Source organism: Tursiops truncatus, chromosome 11 (assembly GCF_011762595.2).
Source record: "Tursiops truncatus isolate mTurTru1 chromosome 11, mTurTru1.mat.Y, whole genome shotgun sequence".
NCBI classification, from domain to species: domain Eukaryota; kingdom Metazoa; phylum Chordata; class Mammalia; order Artiodactyla; family Delphinidae; genus Tursiops; species Tursiops truncatus.
Genome location: NC_047044.1, coordinates 14,633,406 through 14,652,353, shown reverse-complemented (window position 1 = coordinate 14,652,353; position 18,948 = coordinate 14,633,406). Strand labels below are relative to the sequence as shown.

Sequence of the window (18,948 nt, the reverse complement as noted above, 5' to 3'; positions counted from 1 at the left end):
GCGGCCAGCTCCGCGGCAGGATGGGCGACGGCTAGCGCCGAGGCTCAAAACTCGTCGCACCAATCGCTTTTTTTTTTTTTTTTTTTTTTTTTAAGTTAGACTGTCCTCTAGTGTTTACTTTTTGGATGTTAACTAGTCATTTTCTTCTAGGCTAAAGCTAGGCTAAATGCAGTGCAGTAGTTTTTAGTATGATCTAGTTATCCTTCGTTTTGGAAGTGTTTTCCAGCACTGAGAAACACACTGAATCGGGATCAGGTCCAGTTGTTCTAAAGAATCCATCTGCTTGGAGTTTACCTTCCTAGTAGTGAGGGGGAAGAAATGTCTGCAGCCGAGAAAGAGAAACGTGTTTAAATAAATACCACAACGGAAATTTTGTAATGTTTCAGAACGAATTTGTGAACACATTAAATAACTTTTCTTTCAGAAAAGGGCATTCCAAAGAATGAAACGTGACAGCTTATCATTTATTCCAACAACACTGACAGGGGCTTCTATTACGGGGGTATCTATTGCTATTTTATGAGCAATACGAAGATGGGTAAATGGCAGTCCCTATGGATAGCCAGAGCTTCCCAGTCCAGCCTTCTGTGATGACTAAGTACTCTGTGATCGTGCTTTTATCCAGTGTCGCTTCTTCACAGTAATAAGTGAGCTTTAAGTGCCTTCGGTTTCTAATCCTACCTCATGTAAAGAACAGCGACTTTGAAATCAGAAAGGCTTTGATTGAATTTTTACCTCTGCTGTTTACTGGCTTTGTGTGATTCATCTCTTTTAACCTTTGTTTCCTTATCTATAAAATGGGATCATAATTCTTCACAGAGTGGTTGTGAGGATTAAATGAAATGACACTTGGTAAGCCCTCCAGTAAACAGCTCTCTTCCATTCCCCCACTGGATTGTCAGCACCACAAATGCAAAGTGTGGTTTCTATTCATTCCCTACATTATCCATACGGGTTCCCCTTTCCTCCTCTTCTGCCCCAATTTCGCCCCATTGATTGGTTGCTTTAACTTAACCTACTGTGATTTATCTAGGTTTAGTACTCTTCACTGCCATTTCATTTAATTTGAAAGGGAAAACAGCGTAAAACTTAAGCAAGTGATACAACTTCTAGAGTTTCCTGTGTTCACTCTGTTTCTCTCTGGAAACATCTAAAGAGACAACATATTCCCTTTTTAAATCAAGGACTTAAAATTCTTGAAATTCTTGAATTCTGTACAAGCTCAGTTTGTGTTAATGTTAAGGACACTAAATTTTCTTCTTACCAGTCTTATTTTATTAAAAAAAAAATCTGGGGCAAGAAAATTTGCAAATAAAAAGGCAAAATTGACATTGATAGCAAACAATTTTAATTAAATACAGGGGACAGTAACAGTAAATATAAAACATAAAATCCAATATGCAGGGAGGGGGGAACCCTAGAGAGCTGAAGGGGCTGAAGGGATCTCCGCTGATAACAACTGATGCAAATCTGTATTTGAGAGTTTCTCATGCACCTCCTTAGAAGTACATGCCTCACTCTTGGCCCCAGAATCTCACAGACACAGGAACATACAACATGCACTCAAACATGAACACACATTCAAACATATACCCCTCCACACACATGGGAACACACACATCCTGACTGAGCCCTTTCACCCAGTTTGCCTCCCTCTACATCCATGAGGGCTTGAAAAAGAAAACTTCCAGCAATTCACAATGGCTTTACAATTCCTGTGTGTACCATCTTCCTGCTCTGGCTTTACAGGAGCTGTGGGATTAAGGGCGATTTACTTCCTGGAGTGGACTCCAAACAGGCAACCAAGGGGCTGGCTTCCCCCTCCACCGTCCACGTATCAGGTTCAGAGCTTCCCAACCATGGAAACTTGACTGCTGCTTTAAGGACGTTTTATACTTCAGGTCAGTGGAAATCAAAAGGAAACCCTGAAAAGGATGCAACAATGAAGATGATATCAAACTTGGGGCACCTGGAGCCATAGGATGTCTGAGTTTGCCTGAGGGGTTGGGGAGATGTGGTTTCTTTACCAGGTCCTACTGTGCAATACCCTTCCTAACCCCTGTCCCCCTTGTGAGTGCCTCAGACATAGGAACAGGCCATTTTGGATTCTTGTCACCTTATGTGACTTAAGCAGTTATAGAAAGGGACATGGGGAGGGAAGAGGGAGTGCAGGGTAGTATATAGGATTGGAGAACTCTGTCAGAATCTTATGTTCACCTCCCCAAACCAAAAAGCCCCAGAAAGGAAGAAACAAGGTATTCTGGAGTTTGTTAATAATGATTAACCAGGAAACAGCTCACAACAGATCCCTGAACCCAGAGGAGGGTCTTTGGTTCAGGCAAAAGTTTACTGACTGAGAGAATCAGAAGAGTCAGTCTAGTCTCAGATATGCCCTTTTCCAGGACACAAGCCACTTCACCTCTCTGGATCTTACTTTCCTCATCTATAAAATGGGATTAATAATCCCAGCCTTACAAGTTGTCTTGTGGAACAAATGAAATACAGTGCACTAGTGCATCTTCTTGTAGTGTGGTGTGAATAAACTTGGCTTCAAAGGGAAATCAGACTTGGTCTGATGGGGTTTTTTTCCACTTTGATCTGATTTTTAAACTCAAGTTTAAGTGCTTTTCATTGTTAATTATGGGCTTTAAGAGCTAAACATCTTATTTATGAAATTCCTCGGGCTGGGAAAAAACAAAGCAAAACAAAATAAAACAAAAAGTAAGCAAAATAAGAAGAGGTATATTTTACTATGAAAAGAAATGGGGCAATTAACATTGACAATTCTTACCTCAAGAACTTCAATATCTGAATTGACGAGTGAGATTTTGTGTGGATTGGGCAGAGGAAATCCTTGCTGCAATTTTGCTAAAATATAGAACAAGATGTAAAATAATTGGGCATGGGCATGGAAGATTTAGTAAACCTTTTAGTAAGAGACTAACAAGAAACTTTTTGATAATTTATCTTTCCATTCTTCCTGGTTCTGTGTCTTCATTCTCTCTGATATGTCCCTAGCATTTCCCTGAAAGAATGGTTAATTAATCTGTGCTTAATAAAAATGCACCTGCAACTATGGGCATTTGGATGGCAGAAAAATGCTGGCAACTTGTCCAATTTGTATTTTGAAAATACCTTAACTAGTGGGTCCTGAGAATATTTTGATCTCCAGTACAAAGCATATTTTAACCAAGCCAAACTCAAGATCCTACAGTTTGTGAACAATTGCAGTGTAGGGAGAAGGCCTAGGATTGTCATTCATTAAAACTGTGTCTGTCCAGATGGTGGTCTTTGCATAAGAACCACAGAGACACCTTCTAAGGATCATCATCTCATTTCTGGTTGACCCGAAGGAGACTCTTGACTGCCTAAGGAGAGTGGTTTTAATCTCCTTAACTCAAACAGAGTTAGCTGTTCTTGCTGAGTCTGCAAGTAGAGTTGCTAACAAGTCCTGGACCTGGAATATCTAACTTCAAAACTGTATCGTTGTTGGTACAAACTCTGTCAATTCTGGTGCTGGCCTCGATTCATAAGAACACATTAGAAGTACAAGCTTCAGGATGGAAAAGTCCCAGACAATCACCAACACTTAGCCAATGTCAGTGTCACATTGTTTCCCAAGAATCCCTTACCATTGGCCAGTGGGAGGACTCCGAAGTGAAGAATGGAAGACAGAATATTCTCAAACCTGAAGACCTAAAATGAAAGGGGAAACTGAATCAGTTGCCGAATCAGGGCATTTTGAAAGCACCACACCTGGTTTGGACATGTACTCTCCCAGTCTTTATCAGGACTGAAAGCAATAATTAGCATCTCCCCATAGAGATACTCTAGCTTTCCAGACACTGAAAGCTATTTTGTGGGAAGCCATTTTACAGGGTTTCCTAATCTTTTTTCCTCTTTGAGGATGGACATTTTGGTTCCTCTCTACAGTAGATCGTGGTGACAACAAATGCAGAGGGACCACATGGTGGCAGCAAACATAACAGCTTAGATACTGATCAGGTAAGATAATCTTGAATGACTAATAGATATTCCAATTAGTAGTCTTCCATTAATTTATTGGGAACCCTGGCCACAGAAGTTTCCTTGTATTATATTATGCTCTATAGCTAATAGCACCACCAGAACATGTAATTTATCTTTAATAAACTATGGTAGTTGTATAATCTTAGCAAACTGCTGGTTCCTGGGAAGATTTAGGTATTAAAAACAAATGCACTATGATGAACATCAGTTCATTCAGTGAATATTTTTTAAGCATCCTATATGCTTAGCAATAATAAGAACCTCTTTGAAGCTTAGCAAGGGTGGCTCTGAAGCAGATGTCCTAGGTTTATCTCTTGTTTTTACCATTTTACTGTGTGATGTTGGGAAACATCTCTCTGTGCCTCAATTTCCTCAACTGTAAAATGAAGATAATAGTACTAATCTCAGAGGGTTGTTATCAGGATTAAACAAGTTAATATTATGTAAAATGCCGAGTATATAGCATTGTCATTTTTCAGAGATGTCTACAAACGCTGCCAAATGCCCGTGGAGGGGAAAATTGACCCTCGTTGAGAACCAGCGCTCTAGAACATAAGCGTTGAGAACCAGCGCTCTAGAACATAAGCGACGTGAGGGTAGGGGCACCAATTAGTGATCTGGCTGATCTTCCTGAAGCTTGGGGAGGGGGGTTTCCAAGTCGAATGTTGGGATGACCTCTTCCAGTCAGGAGGTAACCAGGCTAGACCCTCCAAAGAGGCACCTACACAACCTCCTAAAATTAGGCACCTTGACCTAATTTTAGGAGATGGGTAGATATCCTTTTAAGAGCAAACCTAATCGTAGTCTAATAATTATATAGAGCATCATCCTTTGGTAGTCTGAATCTTAAGTTTAACTCTAAAGGATTATTTTATCCAAAAAATGAAATGTCTGGGTTCTTCTCCCCAATATTACACAGTCTTAACAGTGTTTTGAGTTCTTTTGAAAGTCTTTTTGAATAGATAAAAGTAAATTGGAGAGTTTAATAGTTAACAGGCTTGGTGGATGAGTAGCTACATAAAGAATTTTAAAGTTAAAACCTACAATCAGAGGCAAAGAAAACAATCATCCAGCTACTATATAGGAAAATTCTCATTTTTCCCTGTACGGGGACTCTGAGAGCTCTGATTCCTACCTCAATATTGCTGCGAATGGACTCTGGCAAAGAGAGGCGGAATCTGAAAACAAAACAAAGCAACAAAAACCAATGGGAAAAAGTTAAAGGAGGGAAGACTTAAAAACAACCGTATCGGAAGAAAGAAACAAAAAGGAAAGGGAACTTTTTTTTTTCTTTAGTTCAATAAGCCGTTATTCAAAAAACTACACAAACTTTTAAGAACATAGTGTTCTAGTACATCTTTACCCCTATATTTGCTGCTTAAGAAGAAGAGCAGGGGTAACAGAAAGCTTGGATGTGTAACCAGGATGGGTTGCCCAAGTGTATTTGCTATATGCAACTTACTGTTGGCCACTTGGAATGCAGAACATTCTTAAGAAACAGTTTTTAAGTCTTCTTGCTCTGAACTCAACCATATAACTTCCCCGAGTCAGGCCGGTCCCTTATTAATAAATATGACAATGATGGTGGTAGTGCCACTGCAGGACGTGGACTATTCTAGGAGCTTTGTAAACATTCAAAAATTTAATATTCATAATGACCCTGTAAGAAATGCTACTATTACTGTCCCTTTGGCAGACAAGAAAACTGATGATCAGAGAGGGAAAGGAAATTTCCCAAGTCACAGAGTCAGCAATTGATAGATGCAGGTGACAAATCTCACTCTATTTGACTCTTCAGTTCTATGCTCTGTCTAGGCCACACCCCTCTGAAGGAGGTATTACATGTATAATTTTTTTAGCGGCTCAGTCAGAACACATAAGGGAAACGTTAGCTGTGATGGCTACCTGATATGAAAGGCAGTACAGTATAATTGTTAAAGAATAGGGACTCTGTAGAATGCCAGAGTTTGAATCCCATGTCTGCCTTTTACTACATAGAATTACTTACTCTCTCTGGATCTTAGTTTTCTCATCTACAAAATATGAATAAGAATGGTACCTACCTTATAGGACTATAGTGAAGATTGAATGAAATAATGCACATAAAATGCCTAGAACTGTGCCTAGCATATCCTTAGCACTCGATCAATGCTGTTATTATAACTAGGAGAAATGCTAACAGTTAGGCCAGCACATAATGCCCTTGATATTCTTTGTCAAATACAGAACCTTTGCTATAGGTCCCATTAGCAGGGAGTCCCTCACCTCCCCAACACAGCCTGTCCTGATGCTTGATATTTTGTAATTTTCATGATAAAGCTAAAGGCCAACATTGCCTCTTTCCCCATTTTTCCAAGGACCGATCCACAGGTAGTCCTCCCAACATACACACTTGATGTTCAATGCAATAGTAATAGTAATATGAAGCAGTAGTAATCAATAGTAATAGTAAAATGAAGCAATAGTAATCAATAGAATTGTACTACGGAGCAATAGTAATCCACAGGGAGGATTCCTTCATTTTACACATGGGAAAACTGAGGTCCAAAGAGGGGAATACTAATGGCAGATTTGGGACTGGAACACAGATCTCTTGATGCCACCCCCAAGCTCCCTTCCATTATACAAGGTTGACTCATCTCGTTTTCCCTGTTTAGCTTCCTATGGCTCACTTTTGCCCAGGTCTAGAGTCTTGCTTCTGCATCATCCCTCCAGTGGAACTCCCTGTCTTCAGTCTTGATTCTCTCCATCCATCTTCCACACCATCCCCAGAGTGAGCTACATTTACACGCATGTCTGACGAGGACGTTCTCCTGCTCAATATTCTTTCCTGGTTATGATAAAGTCCTAGTGATTCATACAGCACAGGAGGCTTTCTGTATCCTGACTCCCAGCTGCCTCTCTGTTCTCATCTTTCATTCTCTACCTTGAATTTTTTTTTTAAGGTTAGCAATCATTTAATGTATTAACATTTTCACTTATAAACATACAATTTGCATATACAGGGAAAAATAGGTTCTGAGGACACAACAGAATACTAGAGACAGGCAAGCAATCAGAAAAAAAGATCAACCTAGGGGGACAAAAGGGAACTGCATCCCATGCTGGTGTCTACATAAACTTGGGAAGCAGAAAGATAGATCACACGGTATCACAATTAATGCAGAAAATAAATGTGGGTCATTTTGTCTCAATGACAGGAACTTCTCCCATGATCCAGATCTTGGGTCCCGGTCTGGCCCGTTTCATGAATGATGATCTGAAACACAATCACGGGTCTCTCCCTTCTCTTTACATCTAAGACCCTGAAGTTAACTCAAGGAATTAAAAGAACAGAGCTAAGAAACAAGCAAACTGGCCTGTGTGCAATGTCAAAGGCCAACTAGTTAAAAGTACACATGGAAGTAAAATACTGACTAAACCTGAACAAGTTCCTTCCAACTCACCTAACTTCCTGATTTAGGATTACCTAAGTGTTGGCATCTATGAGAGTTGGGGCCAGGGAAATGAAGTATCTCAGCCCATCTTTATACCGAGCATGCATTTCCTCTCAGGATCAAGTCACTAGTGACATTGAACTTCCAGACTCAACTATAGTTGCCCAGTGGGGCTGGCCCCACTGGGGACAGGGACTGGAGATGCGGGGGAATACGTGTGCCCAAGCTTCAGTCCATAGCTCTCCCCCTTCTGACAGAGGGAAGCCAGGGGAACACAGGGAGACCATCTGCTTCAAGGGCATTTCACTGACATAACTCAGTATCTGTGGTTCCAGTAACTCCAAGTTCAAAATTAATACCCTGATGTAACATTAAAAACTGAGTTTAGTGTTTTGTAAGTAAAGCATACAGCTCAAATAATGATTACCATCTGAACAAAACCATTCTTATTACATACGATGTAAAATAACTAAAGTAACATTTTTAACCATCAAAACCAGTGTTGTCACGCATCACGTCTGGCAAATTTCCACCATGTCAAACATCCAAAGAGATGACAGCCAAGTATACTTCTTTTCAGCTGGAAACAGACTCTCCAGAGTCAACAAGTGCAACAGAATTGACTAGGAAAACAGACCTGTGGTCACCACAAAGTTCATTTGGCATCTGGTTTCATACGGAGATAGATCTATTTAAGTCTGCCTTAGAGGTGGAGTGCTTTGATCAGTGGAACAAAAGACTATGTATGTAACTGGCCACATAGAATACAAACAGAATTTGTGCTACTAGGAGTATATTTTATGGAAAATAGGGCCACATGGAATACAGGGGCAGAGACCTTCAATGTGCTAAACTGCCTTTGTAAAAGTACATTTTTTAAAGCATGCAGGACAGAAAACTGGAATAATTGAAGTTTTAAAATTTACATAAATAAAGAAATAACAGAAATGCACGACTCTCAGTTTTCCAGAGCTTCACACATAGTTGGGGCTCAAATTAAATGGTTTAAGCTTCTCTTTAACATTTGAGTCAAGAATAAAAACAAGGCCGGTGTCCTGATCAGGTGGAGTAATACCTTGAGCAGGTTATTCATGTCCTTAGGCCGCAATCCCCATCTGTAACCTGAGTCTCCCCAACCATGCCACCCATGGGGGCTGCACGCACCCCAGTGCTTGGGGACAGCCACAGAGCCCCAGTCCTGCACAGGACAGGAAACGGGCTCTTTAACAGCCTTCAGAAGGGTGGAAAAGAGGATCCTCAGTGCAGCCCAATCCCCTGAAACAGCACTGTAACTATGGCCCTCATTCCACTTTCCTCACCATTCTCTTAATATTACTTTCTCAACAAGTAAAACAAAAGCTATAAGCAGGCTGAAATGGCAATAAAAATAGTCAAAGTAAACACTAAAAACATGATGCCTCTGAAGAAAGCAAATCTACCTCCACATACTTGTTTGTAATTGTTTTGCCTTGTTCGAGTTTTAAATGATAAAGCCCTAAAACGCTGAGACTCAAGTCTACTCCTAATTTGAGATGTTTTCCAAGGATCGCTACCAAAAACAAACTAGTAAAAATAAAATGAAAAGGCATCATTTTAAAGGGGGGGATCTGCCACCCCGCCCATCATCCTGAGCAGTCAGCTTTGCAGAGCCCCAGAGGCTGTGGGCATATCACACGGCTGCCTCAGGAAGGTTCCAGCCTACAACTCCTGAAGTAACGTGCAGCCAGTTCTGGTCTGAGCTTTCAAAGTCTGGCATTAAAACAAAACAGCTGCAGTTCTTCTTGCCCTAATCACTCACTCACTCATACATCACCATGTTACTAGTGTACTACTAAAATAAACTATCCCTTAAGCACTAAGGCCTAACTCTAAAAGGAAAATGGCCTTTCCAAACAGGTGTGTTCAAATAAGGTATTCTGCGAGTGCCATAAAAAACTCCGAGACTGAGCCAGTGCCCCCACGTTTTAGCTGAACAGCAGTCCAAAGCCTTCTCTGTGGTACTCACATGGATTAGTTATAAGTATGATGTCACTACTTTCAAAAGAACTACTAAAACTATTATTAAAAACGTTTATAACAAACAGAAATGCCCTGCAAAGTATATTATTGCACACAGGGTATCAGAAGCTATGCACATCCAGGTTCCAAGGACTCTAGGAGACCCAGAACAGAGACCCTGAGGCCATGCCTGTGGCTGCTGCAGCCAGCATGCCCAGCGCTAGGTCACTGTCATTGTCTCAATACCGCTCATGAACGATGACTTGGTTGGCAGGCTGCCGTCCATAAAGTCCTGCATATGGGTACTGATAGGGTACAGCATAAGCCTGCCTGTTTGCAGCATAGAAAACTTGAGCTCCTGGCAGGTATGTGCCACTGTATGGACCATAGCCATCTGCATCAGGGGTTAGTGCAGCATAGGCGGTGTAAGGAGGTGGGGAGGAAGCCAGGGCAGTCTCATCATACATGACTCCTGAGCCAACATGAGCTGTGTTTGTCCTGGAATCCTGAAGTGTAAATTTCCAGGCCAAACAATCATCTGTGCTTTCTGCACAAAGACTGATGGTTTTCCCGTCTCGGCAAACAATCTGCAGCAGTCTTTTGCCTTCCAATCTGGAGGCTGAATATCCTGACATTCATGTCCCATGCGAATGTTGATGCAGTCCACTGGCACGTGCATCTTATCCTCTACACTCTGCCGAGTCTGGTCATCATAATAGGTCAGGTGACCATCTGACCACAGGTCAAACCCATTCTCCTTCCAGCGCTTCAAAATAGTACTCTGTCTCAGCAGCCATCCACTCTTCACAAACGCTGTCTTCTCACCTGCAAAGCCTCTGGCCACAGCCGTGCACCGAAGCAGGGCGGGAGCGCAAGGTCACTGCCGGGTTCCTCAGCTCCGACTGCCTCACGCCCTCTACCTTGAACTTTATACTCAGTAACTCCGAACTGCTTAGCGCTATGCTGTCTTTTTCATCAGGTACGATATACCTGAGTTTAAAGTATATTGGCTTCAAAACACATACCAAAAAATCCTGAAAAATTAAAATTAATAAATGTCTACAACAAGTAACATTATGGCCGCTAGTCACGTTAACTCAACCCGACTCATAGTTAAATATAAATTATATTTACTGTGGAATGCATTTGAATATGTGCAATATATTTTGGGATGGAGTCTCCAAAAATTAGAGTGGGTAAGGCCATAAAGACCCTAAAACGACCTCGAGGTGTTTCCTTGCATAGTCCATGATATTTCTGGCCTCCATCCTTTTTGTTCATGTGGCCCCCTCTTTCTAGAATTGCCCTTCTCCTTTCTCTTTGGCTGGTTAACTCCTTTTACTTGCTTAAGATTTAACTCAGGTGTGACCTCTTCCGGGAATCTTTCTGTTATTTCATTTAAGGAGCAGATATTCACAGAAGAGGTAAGTTTGCTTATTATCAGCCAATATCATGTTAGCATGAATTAGCTTTTGAGATTTATTCAAAGTGACAGCTAGGAGTAAAAACCAGAAAGACTGTTCATTCTGACAAGGATCAGAAATGGTATCAGAGGCACTATGGCTCAAATTGATCTTAGTGGAAAGTGAGGACCAGAATCATTGGGGCATCTTTGAAGGAAGTAAGCTGAGCAGTTGAACAAACATTTGCAGGCACTGCTGGGGAAATGTGGGTGCCTCCCCCTGGTCACCCTGCCTCTTACAACGCGCAATCTAGAGCAATTTAGAAATTAGGTCTACATAAAATGGAACACACTTGTGAGTTTCCTTTCTTTTCTTTCATCACAACCCTTAGCCATGATTGGTTATCTTAGGACCACCTGAGCTTCCCGCAAACCAACTATCCTTTCCTACTAGGGCCGTATGACTTTTATCTATTTACTAGTCTCTAGGCATATTTACTAGGTTAGTTTACTAAGAGACAAGTCTAACTGCAGAGAAACAGGTGGAGCAAAGAGCAAACTCTTCCCGTCCAGGTTCTGAAAAACACACAAGCTCAACTCAGACCACTAGGTGGCGAACAACTTCACTCCTTTGACATTTTATCCTTCACCTGGCACCTAACCTGTTACTTAAAGCCCTGCTACTAGCAGCTAATTTTTATTACAGAACCACAGAGTAGCTGAGGAGAAAGGGAGCTCAAATATGTCTACCTTGCAGGCATATAAAAGTGTAGTTTATTTTTAAAGCTTTGGAGAAGGTTTACTGCTCTGATTGAAAACCAGAGCTAAAGTGCAAACCTTTAAGCATGGCAAAAAGCCCTTCATAATCTGAGTCAATATAGCAACTATGACATAATGAAGGCCAAGTGGACCAAATCACAGGCATTCACAATGCCATTCCTCCAACCCTGTGGCCATGGCAGACATTGAAAATCAATCCTTGCACTCAATCCCCTATAATGATTGCTTATCTCTTTGCCCTATGACTATAAACTCCTTGTGGGTTGAGATACAGTCTTAATTCCCTCTGTATTCGTGGGATTGAGTACAGAGCATGGCACACTTAGTGCTTAGTGTTCATTCGTTCACTCATTGATTCCTCCAGCAGATATCTATTGAATACCCAGTATACAGCAGCTCTGGGACAGGTACCAGAGATACAAGTGTGAGCATAACCAAACACACTCACTGCTCCATGTAGCTTACAGCCTAGTGGGAAGGCAGACATTAACCAAATAACTGCACTGATGAACGTTTAACTACAGGTTAGATCAATAGTCTGAAGGAAAGAAATACGTTCATTTGCTCATTGAGGCAAATGACTAAGGAATCTAACTTGGTGGATGCAGGAAGGTTTCCAAGAAAGGGCTGTGTCCTTGAACTGACATATGAAGGATGAGCAGAATTAAAAAGGCAAAATGGGGAAGGAAGAGTGGAGGGGTCTGGGCAGAGGCCAAAGGCCCAGTGGAGGGAACAGAGAGTTATGGAGAGAGCACAGTGAGACGATGCTAGACAGACAGACAGCGGCTAACTGGGCTGGGTTTCTCAGGTCATGTTGGAATTTTGATGTTTACCCGAAAAGGAATCTGTGGCAGGTTTCTAAGAAGGGGGAGGAGGTCAGTGTTTTGTAAAGATCACTCTGGCTGCAGTATGGAGAAAAGATTGGCAGGCTGAGGAGGTTCCCAGGCCCTTCTTCTATGCTTGGTAATGTGCTAGGCAATGTGAAGAATTTTATTTATATCTATATTTATGAGGGATGGGGAGAAACTTTCTGTACAGGAAGAAATTAGAGAACAATACAAAGCAGCCTGTATTCAGGTGCGCTTTTGTGGGCTTACACATGACTTGTTGCAGGAATTCTGAGAAGGTGTGAAAAGGTGATGAGACCAGTGAGGGTTGTGTGTGTGTGTAATACGAGGGGGAGAGCAGAAATAAATTGCCCTTTGAGAGAAGCACTCTGTATACTACCATGTACAGGCACCCTACCTTGTCCATTAGCATGTGGTACATATATACAATGGAATATTACTCAGCCATATAAAGGAATGAAATTGGGTCATTTGTAGAGATGTGGATGGACCTAGAGACTGTCATACAGAGTGAAGTAAGTCAGAAAGAGAAAAACAAATGTCGTATATTAACACATATATGTGAAATCTAGAAAAATGGCACAGATGATATTATTTGCAAAGCAGAAATAGAGACAAAGACATAGAGAACAAAGTATAGATACCAAGGGGGAAGGGGGTGGGTGGGATGAATTGGGAGATTGGGATTGACATATATACACTACTGATACCATGTATAAAATAGATAACTAATGAGAACCTACTGTATAGCACAGGAAACTCTACACAATGCTCTGTGGTGACCTAAATGGGAAGGAAAGCCAAAAAAGAGGGGATATATGTATACGTATAGCTGATTCACTTTGCTGTACAGTAGAAACTAACACAACATTGTAAACCAACTATACTCCAATAAAAATTAATTTAAAAAAATCTGAGTGTTACCCTCACCAGGCTGTGGACCTGGAAGGTAGAAACCATTGTTCTTCTCTCAACTCTTTGTATCAGGAACAGTGCGGAGCACGTAATAGGTGCTCAATAAATTCTCATTGAATGGATGTATGGATAAACAAGCAGATAAAGGATGGGTGGGAAAGTATCTATTAGAATTGAGGTCACCTTGAGGGTGAAGCACCTAAAGCAAAATGTTCATTTAGGGAGTTATGGGAGGTTAGACTGGCAGTCTGGAAAGGTAGGATCAGACATTGAAGAGCTTGAAAACCCTAGGCTGTAGATTTAATCCAATGATGAAAAGTTTTGAGGGGAGGAATGTGTTGAGCCCACTCCAGAATTAAAGGACCCTCTTTATGAGGCAGAGTTCCCCAGTATTTTAACTCCATTGCCTTCTGCAGTCTAGAAATTCCCTAAGTGAGTCTGGGAGAAAGGTAAGAAGTCATTCGGGGTTCCACCTCCGATAGGGGCTCCCCACTGTGGCCTTCCTCTACCCTGGCTTCAACAGTAGTTCAGAGGGAGGATGGAGATGGAGATCAGCCCAGTTGCCAAGACTGAGCTCTGCTGGCCTGTCCAAGCACCATTCCAACAGAAACTGAATCCATTCTTCCCAGACTTGTTTCCCTTTCTATTTCTCACCAGATGGCTCACGCTGGGAAATGTTTATCTGCCCAGCTGTGAGAAATGGAGTTGGGTGGTGATACTATCTGCTTGTAGTCAGCTATATTTGCATTCTCTGATGGTGTTGCATGGGAGGGGTTGCAGGGCAGGTAGGTAGGTGTGTGTGTGTGTGTGTGGTAGTGGGGTGGGGTGCAGTTTGGGAGTATCCAAATCCTCAATCATGGGAAGGTAAAAAAAAAGTGTTCCAAGCTCTAAATGGTTGAACAATAATGTGCATTTGATTGCCCTGAGCTTTGCATGCGATTAAGAAAAAGGGTTAGAATTAAGTCATGTGTATGAAGACCATCAAAAGGAAAGTGTTGTTTAATTTGGTCCCTGAATTAGTCTCAAAAATGTCTACATGGACATTTGGATTGAAGTTACCTCCAAATAGACCAACCTGGATTGGAGTTACCTCCAAACAGAACTGTTTGGAACAAAAGCCTCAAATATACAAAGAGCTGTAAGAATCTGGTTTATGGGCCACTCCACAGCTTTTAAGACCCTCCTGACTTGTCATGTCTCTTGGGACCAATTTCTCCCTCTTACTTGGCCAAACTTTGATACTAGAATAAGGAAAGAGAATAAAGTACTACTAGTAGCAGTAACGGATGTTTCTCGAGCACTGATTATGGGCTGGGCGCTGTGCTTTTCATACATTCTCATCTCTACCAATACAACATTCTACACAGGGGCTCTGTTTTGCTGAGGAGGAAAGTTAACTTGTGCAAGGTCACTCAGCTAGCAAATGGCTGAGGTAGAATTCAAAATGAGACATGCTTGACTCCAGAGCCTGTGCTTTTAATTGGACATACACAAAAAGGTCAAGTTTATTAGTAATACTTCCAGCTTTCTCTTTCTTTATTCTTTCCTTCACTCAGTTCCTTAACGCAATGAGAAAAGGGCTGTGTGCTTTTTCCATTTCAGGACACACAATGCCAGTGTCTTCTCTTTTTTCTATCAATACTTAACATTGAGAAAGGACATCCTGTTTCACTTTAACCTGACTCCATGCTTCTGGTTTTCTCCTCTAGGCAAAGGTATTTCTTTTATAAATTGTAGGTCTAAGTCTCATTTTCTAAGACTTAGCTATTGACCACATCAAAGGCAGTACAATGTAGTAAGTAAACAAACACTCATGGCGTTGAAGACTCACTCAGGTTCAAGTTCTAGCTCTGCCATTCAGTAGCTCTGAGACTTGCATAAAAAATTACTAATAAATAGAAAGCTCAGTTCAATAGAGTCTGGAGACCAGCAGGGGGAGTTCTCACACCCTGTGACGACAGCAGAGCCCAACAGGAAGAAGGAAGCCTCCTCTTGTTTCCTGGCAAGGACTTAGCTAAAGAAAAGCCATGGACTCTCTGTTTACTACAGCCCTCCCAACTTCCTTTTCCCTCTATAAAAGGGTTCTCCTTCCCTTGCCATGTGGGGACTTGCACAGGGCTCACCATGGCTATAGACCCCAAACTGCAGTTCTCTGCTCATCCCGAATATGCACATCTTCGCTGGGGAGAAATATCCGGCAGCCCATTTATTTTGGTCAACACTTGAGTAAGTTATTTGACTTCTATAAGCTGGAAAATGGGGATGATAAGCTACCTCCAGGATTATTCATTCAATCTACAGACACTTATGGAGCGCTGTGCTGGATCCTGGAGATACAGGGCTGTGAGGTTTAAATAAAGTAATATATGTGTGGTGCTTGGTACAGGACCAGCAGGTAGTAAAGGCTCAATGATAAAGTGTATTTATAAATGGTAGAACAAAAGGCAATTTCTCTAATAGCCATCACTGGACAGGGGGCAGGGGAGTGTGGTGTTTTCTGAATAGAGCTCTTGTATACTTGAGTCCTTCCTTCCCCTGGCTGAGGCCAGTCCCCATAATTTTAGATAATAGCCATAGCCATCATTTTTTTTAACACTTAACATGTACTTTACACGTATTAACTCATGTACTCCTCACAACAACTCCCTGAAGTAGGTTTTATTGTATCATTTTATAGAGGAGAAAATGTAGGCCCAGAGAGATTAAGAAACTTGCCTGAGATCCCACAGCTAATGATCTGGGCTGGGACCTGAACCAGCTAGCCTGATTCCAAAGCCCATGATCTCCCCACCTCTCTAAACTCACCACCCTGGATTCGCCTCTGATTTTTGCGTCTCGTGTCTAGGTAGCCAGCCCTGAGCAGCTCCAGAGAGAGACGCCCTCAGACAGGGGACAGTTAGGAAGGCCGTGGTGTTCTGGGGAGACGTATTCGGAGACCCTGTGTTCCCTGGCTCTCCTCAGGGGTGTTTCACTGATCCCCGTCCACCTTACACCTTTTCCTGCTGTGTCTCTATGACGTCCCTTAAGACCAAACCAGCTCACCCTGAAAAGCAGCTCTGTGGAGCCTCGGAGTGGAGGCATTGGCTGCTGTGGCCCGTGTGGGAGGCGGGGCTACTGCTCTTGCTGCCAAAGGCTCAGGCTGCTCTTTCAGCAGAGCCTCTGCTCCTTTGTGGTCTTGCTTCTGGGTTTGACTGCCTGAGGCCTGAGTGATGCCAGGCCCACCTGCTTTGCCCCTAGTCTGCTCGCTGCCTGAGGTTTGCTATAGTACCCACTGCAGGAGCCCCACTCAGACTCAGTGCACGTGACCTGCACGGTGCTCAGAAGAGCTCTGTGCTCGGTTTAACGCCCTGCCGTCTCCATCTTGAAATTCTTCATAATTTTTGAACAGGGGTTCTGCACTTTCATTTTGCACCAAGCCTCACAAACTATGTAGGTGGTCTTGTTCAGACCCTACTAAGGCCTCAGGGCGCAGGCAGCCTCCCCAGCACGGGAATCTAAAGGAGATCACAGGGGTGTTCGGAAGAGACTTCAAGCAGGCAGGAGTTCTAATTTCAGGTTGGTGTTCACAAGGTCAAAGAAGGCTTGTGGACCTCCAGAAGCTGGAGAATGAATTCAAACATTCCTTTGGATGATGTGAATTTAGCAGGTTACCATCAGTTTTCCCAGTTGCTCCCATAAATAAATGTAACGCCCACTGTACATGCAGTTTCTTACTGGTAGAATGTTGGAGGTGAGGGTCAAGCCCAACGAAGCAGAGAAGCAAACCTGGTCTCTGCAACTTAAGATCTTTCCTACCTGCCTGCCACAGCCTGAAATCCCCTTCTTATTAAATCCTTCCTTCAGATCCTGCCAGTAAACCAGAACCCCGCTCAAGTGCAAATGTTTCTACCTTCTCAGAGCTTGCTGCCTCGATTAGCAGCCCTGCCCGCATACTCCCCCATCACTCCAGATTGCCAGCTGCCCTTTCCTATAGCCCTTTCCTCTCAGTCTTCAGATAGAGGCCTCCCAGTCCTGCGGCTCAGGCAAACCGCCTTTCACATTCTCTCCTTTCTCTCGGCCTAGCTCAGATACCGCCAGCTCTTCACCTTTGGTCCTTTCCCTCCTCATCTCCTGCTCTCTGGCTTCCATCCTCTCAACCATTAAAACTGCCATCTCAAACACCACCCATCAAGGTTCAGAGTTTCATCAGCTTTGATCCTCTAGAAACAGGGCCACATATGAATTCTGGTAGCCTGAAGCCTTCAGGAGCCCTTCTTCCATAAAAAAACATTAAAAATTATCTTCGAAGACTGTGTTGTTATAAAGATAAGTATAATCCAGTCTGGATTGTATTTATTTTAAAATTCTTTTTTTTTTTTTTTTTTTTTGCGGTACACGGGCCTCTCACTGTTGTGGCCTCTCCCGTTGCGGAGCACAGGCTCCGGACGCGCAGGCTCAGCGGCCATGGCTCACGGGCCCAGCCGCTCCGCGGCACATGGGATCCTCCCGGACCAAGGCACGAACCCGTGTCCCCTGCAGCGGCAGGCGGACTCTCAACCACTGCGCCACCAGGGAAGCCCCTAAAATTCTCATTTTAAAATATATTAAAACATTTTCATGGGTCCCTGAAGTCTCATAGGCTCTGGGCACTGTGCCTTTAGAATTTAATGGAGAAATTAGTCCTTCTTTGAAGGCCTGGGTAAAGTTGAGGAGAAAGCCTTCATGAAGTCTTTTATTTCTGGGAAGCCATATTACTTTTTGCTTTTATTGTTCCTTTTATTGGGAAAACAACATAGTTATAAAGAAAATTTTGAGGAAACAACCGACTCATAATCTCATAGTCTAACACAACCCTTCAGTTGTAATTCACTTCCTTATCCAGATGGAAAGCTAGTTTACACGGCTGACTGTTGTGTTTATGCAGTTCTGTATTCTGTTTATTCCATTTTGTATTATTTTATTGAAAACATTTTCCATGTTTCTACAATAGTCTTCCTAACCATCAATTTGACTTATGGTGATTGACTTATTTTTCTCTGTTGGTTTCCCAATCTTTTCAGACTAGGATTTCTTTGTCTGTTTTATTGCTTCCTTTTTGTCCTTTCATGGATTTAGTCTGGGCCACCTGATCATTCTGTATATCCTCCCCTGCCTCCCTCCGCCCCAGGTAGTCTGATTCATGGCTTCAGCTATGGGCTTTATTGGGCTGAGGAGAACGGGCTTTGCGGGTGGTTCTTCCCAGTGGTAATTAGTGTTCAATGATCTGTGTACATGACCTGCTCAAGCCCTTTCACACTGCATGGTTTGTGTTTGAGAGCCAGCCAGGCCGTGGGGCATCGTCTTGTTAAATTCTCCACTTTAGTAAAGGGATCAGAGTGTCAGAGCCTGAAGGTAAGTCAGAGATGATTTTGTCCAACTTCATTATTTTACAGATAAGGAAACTGAGGTTCAAAGAGGTTAACAGACTTGATCATGGTTCTGGAACCAGGGAGCAGGGATTTGAAACTTCATTCCTTGACCTCAAAGCTTCATGCTCTTTCTTCAATAGCATCCATTCTAA

At 42.5% G+C, this 18,948-nt stretch overlaps 1 protein-coding gene and 1 pseudogene across 4 annotated transcripts in view; both read right to left on the bottom strand.

Annotated features, from left to right (window-relative positions):
• Window positions 1-1,325: 1,325 nt before the first annotated feature.
• Window positions 1,326-18,948, bottom strand: part of BPIFC (BPI fold containing family C) — a 42,266-nt gene continuing 24,643 nt past the window's right edge. For all 4 annotated transcript variants that reach the window (XM_019952182.3, XM_019952181.3, XM_019952180.2 and 1 more), the window contains 4 exons: window positions 5,165-5,207; window positions 3,633-3,696; window positions 2,792-2,868; window positions 1,326-1,925 (listed from right to left, as the gene is read on the bottom strand). In XM_019952182.3, coding sequence (XP_019807741.1) covers window positions 1,761-1,925; window positions 2,792-2,868; window positions 3,633-3,696; window positions 5,165-5,207 — 349 coding nt within the window. In that variant the 3' untranslated portion in view covers window positions 1,326-1,760. The remainder of the gene's footprint in view (window positions 1,926-2,791; window positions 2,869-3,632; window positions 3,697-5,164; window positions 5,208-18,948) is intronic.
• LOC109552934 (pleckstrin homology domain-containing family B member 2-like) lies at window positions 6,962-18,921 on the bottom strand (annotated as a pseudogene).